At 39.9% G+C, this 16049-nt stretch overlaps 1 protein-coding gene across 1 annotated transcript in view; it reads left to right on the top strand.

The window, feature by feature from the left end:
• The first annotated feature begins 5240 nt into the window (after positions 1–5240).
• Positions 5241–16049, top strand: part of LOC131941778 (fork head domain transcription factor slp2) — a 15747-nt gene continuing 4938 nt past the window's right edge. Inside the window, exon 1 of the mRNA XM_059301282.1 lies at positions 5241–6487. Coding sequence (XP_059157265.1) covers positions 5564–6487 — 924 coding nt within the window. The 5' untranslated portion in view covers positions 5241–5563. The remainder of the gene's footprint in view (positions 6488–16049) is intronic.

Genomic DNA, 16049 nt, shown 5'->3' with positions numbered 1-16049 from the left:
CATCATGTGACCGAGGTTTGATTTGTTAGCTGGCCAGATCATCATGTGGCCGAGGTTTGATTTGTTAGCTGGCCAGATCATCATGTGACCGAGGTTTGATTTGTTAGCTGACCAGATCATCATGATGTTGGCCACTAGATGTGACCGAGGTTTGATTTGTTAGCTGGCCAGATCATCATGTGACCGAGGTTTGATTTGTTAGCTGGCCAGATCATCATACTGTTGGCCACTAGATGTGGCCGAGGTTTGATTTGTTAGCTGGCCAGATCATCATGATGTTGGCCACTAGATGTGGCCGAGGTTTGATTTGTTAGCTGGCCAGATCATCTTGATGTTGGCCACTAGATGTGGCCGAGGTTTGATTTGTTAGCTGGCCAGATCATCATGATGTTGGCCACTAGATGTGACCGAGGTTTGATTTATTAGCTGGCCAGATCATCATGATGTCAGCAACTAGATGTGGCCGAGGTTTGATTTGTTAGCTGGCCAGATCATCATGATGTTGGCCACTAGATGTGGCCGAGGTTTGATTTGTTAGCTGGCCAGATCATCATGATGTTGGCCACTAGATCTGGCCGAGGTTTGATTTGTTAGCTGGCCAGATCATCATGGTGTTGGCCACTAGATGTGACCGAGGTTTGATTTGTTAGCTGGCCAGATCATCATGTGACCGAGGTTTGATTTGTTAGCTGGCCGGATCATCATGATGTTGGCCACTAGATGTGACCGAGGTTTGATTTGTTAGCTGGCCAGATCATCATGTGACCGAGGTTTGATTTGTTAGCTGGCCAGATCATCATGTGACCGAGGTTTGATTTGTTAGCTGGCCAGATCATCATGTGACCGAGGTTTGATTTGTTAGCTGGCCAGATCATCATGTGACCGAGGTTTGATTTGTTAGCTGGCCGGATCATCATGATGTTGGCCACTAGATGTGACCGAGGTTTGATTTGTTAGCTGGCCAGATCATCATGTGACCGAGGTTTGATTTGTTAGCTGGCCGGATCATCATGATGTTGGCCACTAGATGTGACCGAGGTTTGATTTGTTAGCTGGCCAGATCATCATGTGACCGAGGTTTGATTTGTTAGCTGGCCAGATCATCATGTGACCGAGGTTTGATTTGTTAGCTGGCCAGATCATCATGTGACCGAGGTTTGATTTGTTAGCTGGCCAGATCATCATGGTGTTGGCCACTAGATGTGACCGAGGTTTGATTTGTTAGCTGGCCAGATCATCATGTGACCGAGGTTTGATTTGTTAGCTGGCCGGATCATCATGATGTTGGCCACTAGATGTGACCGAGGTTTGATTTGTTAGCTGGCCAGATCATCATGTGACCGAGGTTTGATTTGTTAGCTGGCCGGATCATCATGATGTTGGCCACTAGATGTGACCGAGGTTTGATTTGTTAGCTGGCCAGATCATCATGTGACCGAGGTTTGATTTGTTAGCTGGCCGGATCATCATGATGTTGGCCACTAGATGTGACCGAGGTTTGATTTGTTAGCTGGCCAGATCATCATGTGACCGAGGTTTGATTTGTTAGCTGGCCAGATCATCATGATGTTGGCCACTAGATGTGGCCGAGGTTTGATTTGTTAGCTGGCCAGATCATCATGGTGTTGGCCACTAGATGTGACCGAGGTTTGATTTGTTAGCTGGCCAGATCATCATGATGTTGGCCACTAGATGTGGCCGAGGTTTGATTTGTTAGCTGGCCAGATCATCATGATGTTGGCCACTAGATGTGACCGAGGTTTGATTTGTTAGCTGGCCAGATCATCATGATGTTGGCCACTAGATGTGGCCGAGGTTTGATTTGTTAGCTGGCCAGATCATCATGTGACCAAGGTTTGATTTGTTAGCTGGCCAGATCATCATGATGTTGGCCACTAGATGTGGCCGAGGTTTGATTTGTTAGCTGGCCAGGTTATGAAAATCGACCGTGAAAGTGATCTATGTTGGAGGTGGGGAAGTTATCGGATCCTACGTCACGTGTGAAATTCGCAACTTTGTCTAGGTTTGGGGGGGGGGGATTTATGAGATATATGTTTTCCTTCGGGTGCATTATTGCCTTCTTAGGTTTAATGTAGTCTGTTTTTTAATACAATTTTCACGTTAGGAGTTAGTTTTATTATGGTCAGATTTCAGTTTTATGATAGGATTTTAATGTTGTTATATTATATTGGTCAGTGTTTTACGTTTCATTACACATAGCTTGTGTTGCTTAGTCGCTTTTTTTATGTTAGTCAGTGTATATTCTAAAATTTCATATGGTGTCTTTTTATTCAGTTTCTTCCCCGAACGAAATGAAATTTATATAATTTATATTGAAAATATATACTTTTAACAGTGTCCGCCCCCCCGAAGAAAGTCTACCGCCCCCCCCCCCCCCGAAAATTTCAAGTGCCCCCCCCCCCCCCCCCCGGAGAAAAAAGTCTGGAAGAAACACTGTTTTAATTGTATTACGTTTTCTTAAAAATGTATCTTTTATTTTTATTTTTTAGTTGCATTATAGAGTTATTTCATAGGCCAGTCTCTATTGAATTAATTCAGATTAAAAAATTTAAACTGTCGTCTATTATCTCTGCTATCATAAGGTTAGGATTAGTAATAAGGGCAGGGTGAAGATTACAGTAAGTATTTGGATCGGGCCGTAGGTGTTGTTTTTTATTACAAGCTTTTATTTAACTTGATAATTCTTTTTTGCTTAATGATGGGCCGAAACTTGAAATCAAAATGTCCCTTTCTGGCACCAAACTAAGTCAGCGGCCGTCCCAGTGTGGCATGAACTATGAGATAATTAGATGTTATTAATTAGATAAAATTAATCAAAAGCGAGATTCGACAAACAGAAAAATGTGCACCCCAAAACATAAATTTGCGACACACAGAAAGATGTGCACCCCAAAACATAAATTTGCGACAAACAGAAAGATGTGCACCCCAAAACATAAATTTGCGACAAACAGAAAGATGTGCACCCCAAAACATAAATTTGCGACAAACAGAAAGATGTGCACCCCAAAACATAAATTTGCGACAAACAGAAAGATGTGCACCCCAAAACATAAATTTGCGACACACAGAAAGATGTGCACCCCAAAACATAAATTTGCGACAAACATAAAGATGTGCACCCCAAAACATGAATGTGCGACAAACAGAAAGATGTGACCCCAAAACATGAATGTGCGACAAACATAAAGATGTGCACCCCAAAACATAAATTTGCGACAAACAGAAAGATGTGCACCCCAAAACATGAATGTGCGACAAAAAGAAAGATGTGCACCCCAAAACATAAATTTGCGACAAACAGAAAGATGTGCACCCCAAAACATGAATGTGCGACAAAAAGAAAGATGTGCACCCCAAAACATGAATGTGCGACAAACAGAAAGATGTGCACCCCAAAACATGAATGTGCGACAAACAGAAAGATGTGCACCCCAAAACATGAATGTGCGACAAAAAGAAAGATGTGCACCCCAAAACATAAATTTGCGACAAACAGAAAGATGTGCACCCCAAAAAGTTACTGTGCAGCCAATAATCTGGACTACAACAAAAATGTATCCAACAATGTATGCTATGGTGGTAGAAATAAAATCATTTTACCCGCAGTACAGTAAATTATGGAAGATCCCCTATAGCTGATTAGCCATAAACCCGTCAAAAGTTGATAAACGCCTAAAACCTATTCGATTTTTTAAAGTCCGCTTACATAATGTGATACAGGTAATTAAAAAAGGGAGATGTAAGTCAAAACCTCACTCACATACAACATACAGAAAGGAAGTTTCTTCTAAATCCGACACACATACAATATACAGAAAGTTTCTTCTAAACACGACACACATACAATATACAGAAAGTTTCTTCTAAACACGACACACATACAATATACAGAAAGTTTCTTCTAAACACGACACACATACAATATACAGAAAGTTTCTTCTAAACACGACACACATACAATATACAGAAAGTTTCTTCTAAACACGACACACATACAATATACAGAAAGTTTCTTCTAAACACGACACACATACAATATACAGAAAGTTTCTTCTAAACACGACACACATACAATATACAGAAAGTTTCTTCTAAACACGACACACATACAATATACAGAAAGTTTCTTCTAAACACGACACACATACAATATACAGAAAGTTTCTTCTAAACACGACACACATACAATATACAGAAAGTTTCTTCTAAACACGACACACATACAATATACAGAAAGTTTCTTCTAAACACGACACACATACAATATACAGAAAGTTTCTTCTAAACACGACACACATACAATATACAGAAAGTTTCTTCTAAACACGACACACATACAATATACAGAAAGTTTCTTCTAAACACGACACACATACAATATACAGAAAGTTTCTTCTAAACACGACACACATACAATATACAGAAAGTTTCTTCTAAACACGACACACATACAATATACAGAAAGTTTCTTCTAAACACGGCACACATACAACATACAGAAAGGAAGTTTCATCTAAACACGACACACATACAACATACAAAGATGGAGGTCTAACCCGACACACACTCACAATATCCACGCAATACGTCATGCCCATTCCAGCTACGCGCTCCGTGTAATTATTTATTTCACTAATGAGTAATTAATTTCTGCTATTGCTTAAAGACCTATCATTGTATCGTTAGTATTTTTACTCCGTTTAAGTCGCTGTAAAAAACGATGTTGGAAATGAAGATATGAATCCCGTCTAATGTTGGTCTGAAGAAAGGAAAAATGTAATAGACAGCTTGAACGCAAATAAAATTGAAAAATTACAGTGTAGCAGGACGGGAGATATCAACGCCGGCCCGGCGTACTGCGCTGAAGATTCACGTTCATTAAAGGTTACTGACAGTGGTTGGCAGTGGTATCATGGCGTCCACGCTAGGTGAGCGCGGCAGCTGGACAGAGCGCTCACACCGGCCGTACGTCCCACTAGGAGGCGACCTCAGTTTTATTGACAGATACACCGACAGACACGTGATTGGTTGGCCGCGCGGGTATCGCGTGCTAGGGATATTCATCCGCGCCGGTATTGGCTGCTGGCGTGCAGGCCCCGCCCCAGTGACAGCCCCGGCCGCCCGGGCAGGCCGTCACTTGCAGCAGACGTACGGAGCACGTCCAGGACGTATAAAGTTGCCGGGTCCTGTCGGTTCTTCTCACTTTGTCGCTTGTTGTCCGCATCCATTTCATCAGACGACTCCTGGGATTTCTCTCTACACCGAGCTGCCACCATTGCTCATATCTTGTCGCCCAGTCTCCAGCCGCCCAAGTCGGAGTGCGCCCTCGGTGAAGTTTGTGTTTATTCTTTGTGTCGCCGCCACGGATTTACTTCAAATCTCAGCTACAGATTTGAACTCGGCCTTGACATTATCACGATGCTAACTATCGACCAGTGTTGTTCTGTGTTCTGACCACGGGTCAGTGTTGTTCCGTGTTCTGACCACTGGTCAGCGTTGATCTATCGTGACATCGGCCGGCGTTGAACTGTGTCCAGGTATGCTGCAAGACGGAAAGAACGAATCACCAGCAAAGATGGCGGGCAACCCGTTTAGCATTAGCCGCGTCTTAGCTGACGATTTCGGCAAGAATTTCAAAAACGGACTTCCCGTGAACCACCGCGTGACAGAAGCTGCTCACGACACGGCGCACGTGCACCCCGCCTACAGCAACAGCAGCCGGAAGTCAGCCTTCGACAGCATCGTCTTCTCCAATGACAGCCATTTGTTCCGGTACGGCGAGTGCCGCCCCTCGCCCGTCCCCGTGTACAACACAGACGTGTACACACCCAAATCCCACAACACAGACGTGTACACGCCCAAATCCCAGCACACAACACACCCTCGCTCACCCTCCCCGTGTTCGGACAATTCCAAAGAAGCGGACATTTCCTTACACCACGATTCGGATTATTCCAGAGACGGCAACGAGAAGCTGACCGCGGATACGTTCGCCCGTGACCAGGACTTGGGCTACCCCCACGGGAGTCACGTGGTCAAGGACGGCGCCCCAGACGAGCGGGCCAGCTACTGCAGCTCCCCCGCCTCCTGCACCGACTCAGTCTTTGACCGCGAGGACCAAAACAACAACACCGACGTGGACGTAGACGACGACGCCAACGACATGGACAACATCGAGGAGGACGAGGTCCACAGCCCGGGGAAGGATAACGACACGGACAAGAAGGACGAGGTGAAGACGGAGAAAGACGGCAAGACGGAGGAGGAGAAGAAGAACGAGAAGCCGCCCTTCAGCTACAACGCCCTGATCATGATGGCCATCAGGTCGAGCCCCGAGAAGCGGATGACCTTGAGCCAGATCTACGAGTTCATCACCAAGAACTTCCCGTACTACCGCGACAACAAGCAGGGCTGGCAGAACTCCATCCGTCACAACCTCAGCCTCAACAAATGTTTTCTCAAGGTGAGCTGCCTCATTTATCTCGTTTTGTTTCTTCTTCATGTGTCCTGTTTAAGTTTTATAAAATCTCTATTTGCTTCTTCTTGATGTCTCCTGTTTAAGTTTTCTAAAATCTCTATTTGTTTCCATGTTCATGTCTCCTGTTTAAGTTTTCTAAAATCTCTATTTGTTTCCATGTTCATGTCTCCTGTTTAAGTTTTCTAAAATCTCTATTTGTTTCTTGTTCATGTCTCCTGTTTAAGTTTTCTAAAGTCTCTATTTGTTTCCATGTTCATGTCTCCTGTTTAAGTTTTCTAAAATCTCTATTTGTTTCCATGTTCATGTCTCCTGTTTAAGTTTTCTAAAATCTCTATTTGTTTCTTGTTCATGTCTCCTGTTTAAGTTTTCTAAAATCTCTATTTGTTTCCATGTTCATGTCTCCTGTTTAAGTTTTCTAAAATCTCTATTTGTTTCCATGTTCATGTCTCCTGTTTAAGTTTTCTAAAATCTCTATTTGTTTCTTGTTCATGTCTCCTGTTTAAGTTTTCTAAAGTCTCTATTTGTTTCCATGTTCATGTCTCCTGTTTAAGTTTTCTAAAATCTCTATTTGTTTCTTGTTCATGTCTCCTGTTTAAGTTTTCTAAAGTCTCTATTTGTTTCCATGTTCATGTCTCCTGTTTAAGTTTTCTTGTTCATGTCTCCTGTTTAAGTTTTCTAAAGTCTCTATTTGTTTCCATGTTCATGTCTCCTGTTTAAGTTTTCTAAAGTCTCTATTTGTTCCTTGTTGATGTCTCCTGTTTGTTTTCTAAATTCTCTATTTTGTTTTCTTGTTCATGTGTCCTGTTTAAGTTTTCTAAAATCTCTATTAAGTTTTCTAAATAAATCTGTTAGTTTCTTTGTAAATTATTATTTAAGGTATCGCTGTTTTAAAATGTTTTAATGGTCCTACACTCTTTTGAATAATTATATTTCGCGCGTAAAAATCAAGACTTATTTTTCCAATATGTAAAGACTTTCTTTTTTTTCTAACAGTTTTTCCACTTAATTTTTTTTAAATACTTAATTTTTATGTAAAATTCTTGTTGTTTATTCTTAAAGATGGTACACCTAATTTTTACTTTGCTTTCTTTAATATTTTCTTATTTTTAAATTATTTTATTTTTTTCCAAAAAATGAATATGTTACAAATTCTATTATCTGTATTTGTTATTTTGTATTTTTGAAAGTGACAAATTCAAGAATTAGTTCTTGTTCTCGTTGATTGTAACTGAATTTGTTTGTTGATTGTTTATATGTGCCAGATTTCTGTGTCAGTATTTGTTGTTTGCTGATTGTTTATATGTGACAATTCTAGTGTCTTATTTGTTAGTTGTTTTTATGTGACTCATCCCTGTAACTGTATGTGTTGTTTGTGGGTGGTTGATATAGCATAAGTTATTGATGTATGACAATTCTAGTATCTGACTTAGTTGATTGTTTATATGTGACAAATTCTTGTATCTAAATTCGTATGTTGATTGTTTATATGTGACAAATTCCAGTATCAGAATTTTTTAGTTGGTTGTTTATATGTGACAAATTCTTGTGTCTGAATTCGTTAGTTGATTGTTTATAGATGACAAATTATTGTATCTGAATTCGTTAGTTGGTTGTTTATATTCAAGTTGTCTAGACAGGCAGTGCAGGCGCCAGGTTATTTAGCGCCCTAGGCAAAACTTATTAAAAGCGCACCCCCCCCCCCTGCAATTTTTTTCGTGCCCCCGTATCAGAGGCGTAGTGACCCTTCCCGGCGCCCGGGGACAAACTTTCGATTTGCACACCCCCCTCAAAACATTCTTTTTCCACCCCCCCCCGTCAAAACTTTCGATTTGTTTTTCCAACCAATTTGGGCGCCCTCCTACGGTCAGCGCCCTAGGCGACCGCCTAGTTCGCCTTATAGGTAGCACTGGCCCTGTAGACAGGAACCCTATAAATAAATTCTTGCTATTATTGCTTTTTATTGGTTTTTTTTATTCTTGTGTCATTTCTTCCTTCAGATGAGGCTGTCTTTGTTGTTTTTAGTTTTTTCATGTATGGTATATCAACGTTAGTTGTTTTTATCCAAGTTTCAAAAGTGTTAGTTGTTTTTATCCAGGTTTCAAAAGTGTTAGTTGTTTTTTTTTATCCAAGTTTCAAAAGTGTTAGTTGTCTTTATCGAGGTTGCATTAGTCCAACACCAGCTTCTGTTGTTGAATGTGTTTGTTGACTTCCCCTCTGGTGGATAGAGCGACGCCTTGTAAACTCTAGGCCTATTCCTTACTTCGTGTTAAGCTCTTATGATTTGACTATCTTCTATTATCTTACTGCCTTAGCATATTTCTGTTGTCTTACCACTTGATAAATGTCGCAGCTGCCACTGTCAAACAATGTCTTGAATTTTGTTCAATGGACAAGCGGTAGTGAGGTTTGGTGCAAACACTTCCTTATTTCTGTAGTGACCGCTCAACTCTCTATGTCGTGTTTTAATTAAAAAATACTTTCTTCTCTTGCTATAAGAAACAGACGGTAATTTAATGCGCGTCAGCTTAAACTATCTGTCGTCTTGTTTTGGAGCTTGATATTCGATATTGTGTTGTAGGGGACTTAACTAAATTAAATGATGCTTAGTATTCATATATGGGACATAACTAAATAATATGATGAAAGGAGACCATACATGGGACATATACATACTAAATTATAGACTAAATCCTCATTTAAATTAGTCCATTGGTTCTACATTATCATCAGTTTACCTGACAGTTTATGAGATATTTTTAAAAAATATTTCAATTAGCATCAGACAGTTACGTGAGATTAACCACACACTGAATGAATTGTGTAGTCCGTACTGATGTGGTTGTCGTGTGGTTATAGAATGGTAGGGATGTGGTGTGTTGTAATGGTAGGATGTGGTGTAATGGTAGGATGTGGTGTAATGGTTGGGATGTGGTGTGTTGTAATGGTAGGGATGTGGTGTAATGGTAGGATGTGGTGTAATGTTAGGATGTGGTGTAATGGTAGGATGTGGTGTAATGGTAGGGATGTGGTGTGGTTATAGAATGGTAGGGATGTGGTGTGTTGTAATGGTAGGATGTGGTGTAATGGTAGGATGTGGTGTAATGGTAGGATGTGGTGTGTTGTAATGGTAGGGATGTGGTGTGTTGTAATGGTAGGGGTGTGGTGTGGTTATAGAATGGTTGGGATGTGGTGTGTTGTAATGGTAGGGGTGTGGTGTGGTTATAGAATGGTTGGGATGTGGTGTGTTGTAATGGTAGGGGTGTGGTGTGGTTATAGAATGGTTGGGATGTGGTGTGGTGTAATGGAAGGGATGTGGTGTGTAGTTATACGCTATGTGTATAACAGAACAAATTTCATGTTGATGGTTAGCCACACAAGAATATGACATAAGACTGTGACATAACCACATAAGGCTGTGACATAACCACATAAGGCTGTGACATAACCACACAAGAATATGACATAACCACATAAGGCTGTGACATAACCACATAAGGCTGTGACATAACCACATAAGGCTGTGACATAACCATATAAGGCTGTGACATAACCACACAAGAATATGACATAACCACATAAGGCTGTGACATAACCACATAAGGCTGTGACATAACCACATAAGGCTGTGACATAACCACATAAGGCTGTGACATAACCACATAAGGCTGTGACATAACCACATACGGCTGTGACATAACCACATACGGCTGTGACATAACCACATACGGCTGTGACATAACCACATACGGCTGTGACATAACCACATACCGGTAATGACATTATGACAATGTTCGAAGGGTTATAATAGACTTGGACAGTTTCACTAACACCCACCTCCCCCACAGGATAGATTTATATCGCCCCCACCTCCCCCACACAGGATAGATTTATATCGCCCCCACCTCCCCCAAACAGGATAGATTTATATCGCCCCCACCTCCCCCACACAGGATAGATTTATATCGCCCCCACCTCCCCCACACAGGATAGATTTATATCGCCCCCACCTCCCCCACACAGGATAGATTTATTTCGCTCCCACCTCCCCCACAGGATAGATTTATATCGCCCCCACCTCCCCCACACAGGATAGATTTATATCGCCCCCACCTCCCCCACACAGGATAGATTTATATCGCCCCCACCTCCCCCACAGGATAGATTTATATCGCCCCCACCTCCCCCACAGGATAGATTTATATTGCTCCCACCTCCCCCACACAGGATAGATTTATTTCGCTCCCACCTCCCCCACAGGATAGATTTATATCGCCCCCACCTCCCCCACACAGGATAGATTTATATCGCCCCCACCTCCCCCACAGGATAGATTTATATCGCCCCCACCTCCCCCACAGGATAGATTTATATCGCCCCCACCTCCCCCACACAGGATAGATTTATATCGCCCCCACCTCCCCCACACAGGATAGGTTTATATCGCCCCCACCTCCCCCACACAGGATAAGTTTATATCGCCCCCACCTCCCCCACACAGGATAAGTTTATATCGCCCCCACCTCCCCCACACAGGATAGATTTATATCGCCCCCACCTCCCCCACAGGATAGATTTATATCGCCCCCACCTCCCCCACACAGGATAGATTTATATCGCCCCCACCTCCCCCACAGGATAGATTTATATCGCCCCCACCTCCCCCACACAGGATAGGTTTATATCCCCCCCACCTCCCCCACACAGGATAGGTTTATATCGCCCCCACCTCCCCACACAGGATAAGTTTATATCGCCCCCACCCCACGCACCCTGCAGACAACACACCATGACAGCACCTGACATTGACTCACCAATTTTTTAACTCGGCAAACACATCTCGCCCATCTCTCGTGTTTTCTCGGCATAATCTACTAGGCTAACCTGTCGCTGTTTTCTAGACTAATTTGTCACTGTTTTCTAGACTAATTTGTCGCTTATTTAGACACAGTGTGTCATTGCTTTCTAGACCAGACTTGTCACTTTTATTTAGATCCAATTTGTCGTTTCTTTTCTTGGTCTAATTTGTCACTTCTATGTAGGTCCAATTTATCGGGTCTATTCTAGACCCAATTAGTCACTTGATTGTGTTGCTTTGATTGTCCCACTGCATCAACCTGCCTTTAATTATTTATCTTTATCAAGGTTGTTGTAAAATAAATTTAATGTTAATGATAAGTTAAGATGTTGGCTTAATTAATTAACTATTTTAAATTGCTGTCACTGAAAGCCAATGTCCCCCCCCCCCCCCACAACACCCAATGCGGGTACCTATGTGCACAGAACATTCCAACCTGCCTTTTATTCAGTGAAAACACATTCCTAATGTCGTACTGAGACCATCTGTTATTTTGTAAGATTTCATAAAATATGTTGGCGACACTAGTGATTTAATTGGGTTCGAAAATTGGGATATTTGGACTAGGTATTCAATAAATGATGACAAATTAGATTTTAAAATTAAAAAAGAAGTTTAAAAATCTAAAAGAAGTGTTTAACATCGTAGCGCCCGCTGGGTGAGCCTAGGAAATATACTCCACTTGTAGTGGTCAAGTGGTTTTATTATGTTCAGATGTTTTTAAAAACATCTGTGTTTTTATTTATTTATTTTGTCATATTCCGTGCTTTTTCTTAACTAAATATTTTTTTTTAATAAAGTATCCTGAAGCTTATAAATGTTTGATCATACCGTTTAGAGCAAACCTCTAGGAAATATCTAAACTCTGTCTCTGTCATACTATTCGCCTCTGTTCTACTCGTGCTATTTTAGTGTTCAACTCCATTTTTTACTAGATCTATTTCGGGGTGAACTAGATGACAGCTGTGATTCAATTTGAAGGGGATTAAAGCCTAATTGCTTCAACAAATATTGTGACGATTGAAACTAAATATCTGAGCTATTTAACAAACTATTTACACAACTTTGTGTAATCGAATATATGGGCTATTTAACAAACTATTTACACAACTTTGTGTAATCGAACTTTTTAAATTCGGCAACGAGAAATATTTTAACTATTTAGACAGTTTTACCAAATAATCTCCCGATTTCAATTCAATAATTTAACAGTTTGACCAAATAATCTCACGAATTCAACTTTATAATCTATCCGTTTTGACTAAGTAATCTGAAGATTGAATTGAATAATTTGACAGATTTTACCAAATAATCTGACAGATGAATTGAATAATTTGACAGATTTTACCAAATAATCTGACAGATGAATTGAATAATTTGACAGATTTTACCAAATAATCTGACAGATGAATTGAATAATTTGACAGATTTTACCAAATAATCTGACAGATGAATTGACTAATTTGACAGATTTTACCAAATAATCTGACAGATGAATTGACTAATTTGACAGATTTTACCAAATAATCTGACAGATGAATTGAATAATTTGACATAGGGCCTTCACCTGGAACATTGGGCCCGACCCCCCCCCCCCCCAAACATCAGGCAGCTTTCAGAGAAAACCCAACTAATGAAATAAACTTTAAACTGGTCACCCCAGGGAAAACACAACTTGTGAAATAAACTTTAAACTTACCACCAGCATCGCTGTGCTGCCTATAAGAGTTATCGGGACTCAATTAAACAGTATCGAACAGTGGAGTTCTGTGGTATGTGTGCGATCGAACAGTGGAGTTCTGTGGTATGTGTTCTATCGAACAGTGGAGTTCTGTGGTATGTGTGCTATCGAACAGTGGAGTTCTGTGGTATGTGTGCTATCGAACAGTGGAGTTCTGTGGTATGTGTTCTATCGAACAGTGGAGTTCTGTGGTATGTGTGCTATCGAACAGTGGAGTTCTGTGGTATGTGTTCTATCGAACAGTGGAGTTCTGTGGTATGTGTTCTATCGAACAGTGGAGTTCTGTGGTATGTGTGCTATCGAACAGTGGAGTTCTGTGGTATGTGTGCTATCGAACAGTGGAGTTCTGTGGTATGTGTTCTATCGAACAGTGGAGTTCTGTGGTATGTGTGCTATCGAACAGTGGAGTTCTGTGGTATGTGTTCTATCGAACAGTGGAGTTCTGTGGTATGTGCTCTATCGAACAGTGGAGTTCTGTGGTATGTGTTCTATCGAACAGTGGAGTTCTGTGGTATGTGTTCTATCGAACAGTGGAGTTCTGTGGTATGTGTTCTATCGAACAGTGGAGTTCTGTGGTATGTGTTCTATCGAACAGTGGAGTTCTGTGGTATGTGTTCTATCGAACAGTGGAGTTCTGTGGTATGTGTTCTATCGAACAGTGGAGTTCTGTGGTATGTGTTCTATCGAACAGTGGCGTTCTGTGGTTTGTGTTCTACGCCCAAGTCACGTTCGAAGTAATTGCACTGTCTTTCCACATCTGTATACAGCTGTTGTCCGGCTGTAACCGGAATACTCCGGCTAGTTCCTGTACATAAGAGAAATTGTGTATGTTTGTCAAGAAATTTTAGACATATAATACATAGGCGAAACCTAGTTAAATATGTAAATAAGATAATTAGATTCATAGTCATTGCTGGTACATTTATTTTTATTTATTGAAACAGTTGAAATAAATTTCTGAAGGTTAAAATTGATATGTCACAAAAGTTATTTGTTGCTTTGTAGTTGGCAACAAATATTTTCCTGAAGTTGTACACAGTAGGGCCTACCTAATACAAAGAAATAAAAACAGACTGCAGTACTCTGAAGTAATTCAATTTGTTACAAAAAGCTGCAGCATCATATTGTGTCACACATTGTTTCATAGACTTATGAAGTCATTTAATTTGTTACAAAAAGCTGCAGCATCATATTGTGTCACACATTGTTTCATAGACTGTATGAAGTCATTTAATTTGTTACAAAAAGCTGCAGCATCATATTGTGTCACACATTGTTTCATAGATTGTATGAAGTCATTTAATTTGTTACAAAAAGCTGCTGCATCATATTGTGTCACACATTGTTTCATAGACTGTATGAAGTCATTTAATTTGTTACAAAATGCTGCAGCATCATATTGTGTCACACATTGTTTCATAGACTGTATGAAGTCATTTAATTTGTTACAAAAAGCTGCAGCATCATATTGTGCCACACATTGTTTCATAGACTGTATGAAGTCATTTAATTTGTTACAAAAAGCTGCAGCATCATATTGTGTCACACATTGTTTCATAGATTGTATGAAGTCATTTAATTTGTTACAAAAAGCTGCTGCATCATATTGTGTCACACATTGTTTCATAGACTGTATGAAGTCATTTAATTTGTTACAAAAAGCTGCAGCATCATATTGTGTCACACATTGTTTCATAGACTGTATGAAGTCATTTAATTTGTTACAAAAAGCTGCAGCATCATATTGTGTCACACATTGTTTCATAGATTGTATGAAGTCATTTAATTTGTTACAAAAAGCTGCTGCATCATATTGTGTCACACATTGTTTCATAGACTGTATGAAGTCATTTAATTTGTTACAAAAAGCTGCTGCATCATATTGTGTCACACATTGTTTCATAGATTGTATGAAGTCATTTAATTTGTTACAAAAAGCTGCTGCATCATATTGTGTCACACATTGTTTCATAGACTGTATGAAGTCATTTAATTTGTTACAAAAAGCTGCTGCATCATATTGTGTCACACATTGTTTCATAGACTGTATGAAGTCATTTAATTTGTTACAAAAAGCTGCTGCATCATATTGTGTCACACATTGTTTCATAGATTGTATGAAGTCATTTAATTTGTTACAAAAAGCTGCTGCATCATATTGTGCCACACATTGTTTCATAGACTGTATGAAGTCATTTAATTTGTTACAAAAAGCTGCTGCATCATATTGTGCCACACATTGTTTCATAGACTGTATGAAGTCATTTAATTTGTTACAAAAAGCTGCAGCATCATATTGTGTCACACATTGTTTCATAGACTGTATGAAGTCATTTAATTTGTTACAAAAAGCTGCTGCATCATATTGTGTAACACATTGTTTCATAGACTGTATGAAGTCATTTAATTTGTTACAAAAAGCTGCTGCATCATATTGTGTCACACATTGTTTCATAGATTGTATGAAGTCATTTAATTTGTTACAAAAAGCTGCTGCATCATATTGTGCCACACATTGTTTCATAGACTGTATGAAGTCATTTAATTTGTTACAAAAAGCTGCAGCATCATATTGTGTCACACATTGTTTCATAGACTGTATGATGTCATTTAATTTGTTACAAAAAGCTGCAGCATCATATTGTGTCACACATTGTTTCATAGATTGTATGAAGTCATTTAATTTGTTACAAAAAGCTGCAGCATCATATTGTGTCACACATTGTTTCATAGACTGTATGAAGTCATTTAATTTGTTACAAAAAGCTGCTGCATCATATTGTGTCACACATTGTTTCATAGATTGTATGAAGTCATTTAATTTGTTACAAAAAGCTGCTGCATCATATTGTGTCACACATTGTTTCATAGACTGTATGAAGTCATTTAATTTGTTACAAAAAGCTGCTGCATCATATTGTGTCACACATTGTTTCATAGATTGTATGAAG

Source organism: Physella acuta, unplaced genomic scaffold (assembly GCF_028476545.2).
Source record: "Physella acuta isolate Inbredline_101_S28 unplaced genomic scaffold, ASM2847654v3 ptg000373l, whole genome shotgun sequence".
NCBI classification, from domain to species: domain Eukaryota; kingdom Metazoa; phylum Mollusca; class Gastropoda; family Physidae; genus Physella; species Physella acuta.
The sequence above is the reverse complement of the archived record's forward strand: the minus strand, read 5'-3'. Positions and strand labels throughout refer to the sequence as shown.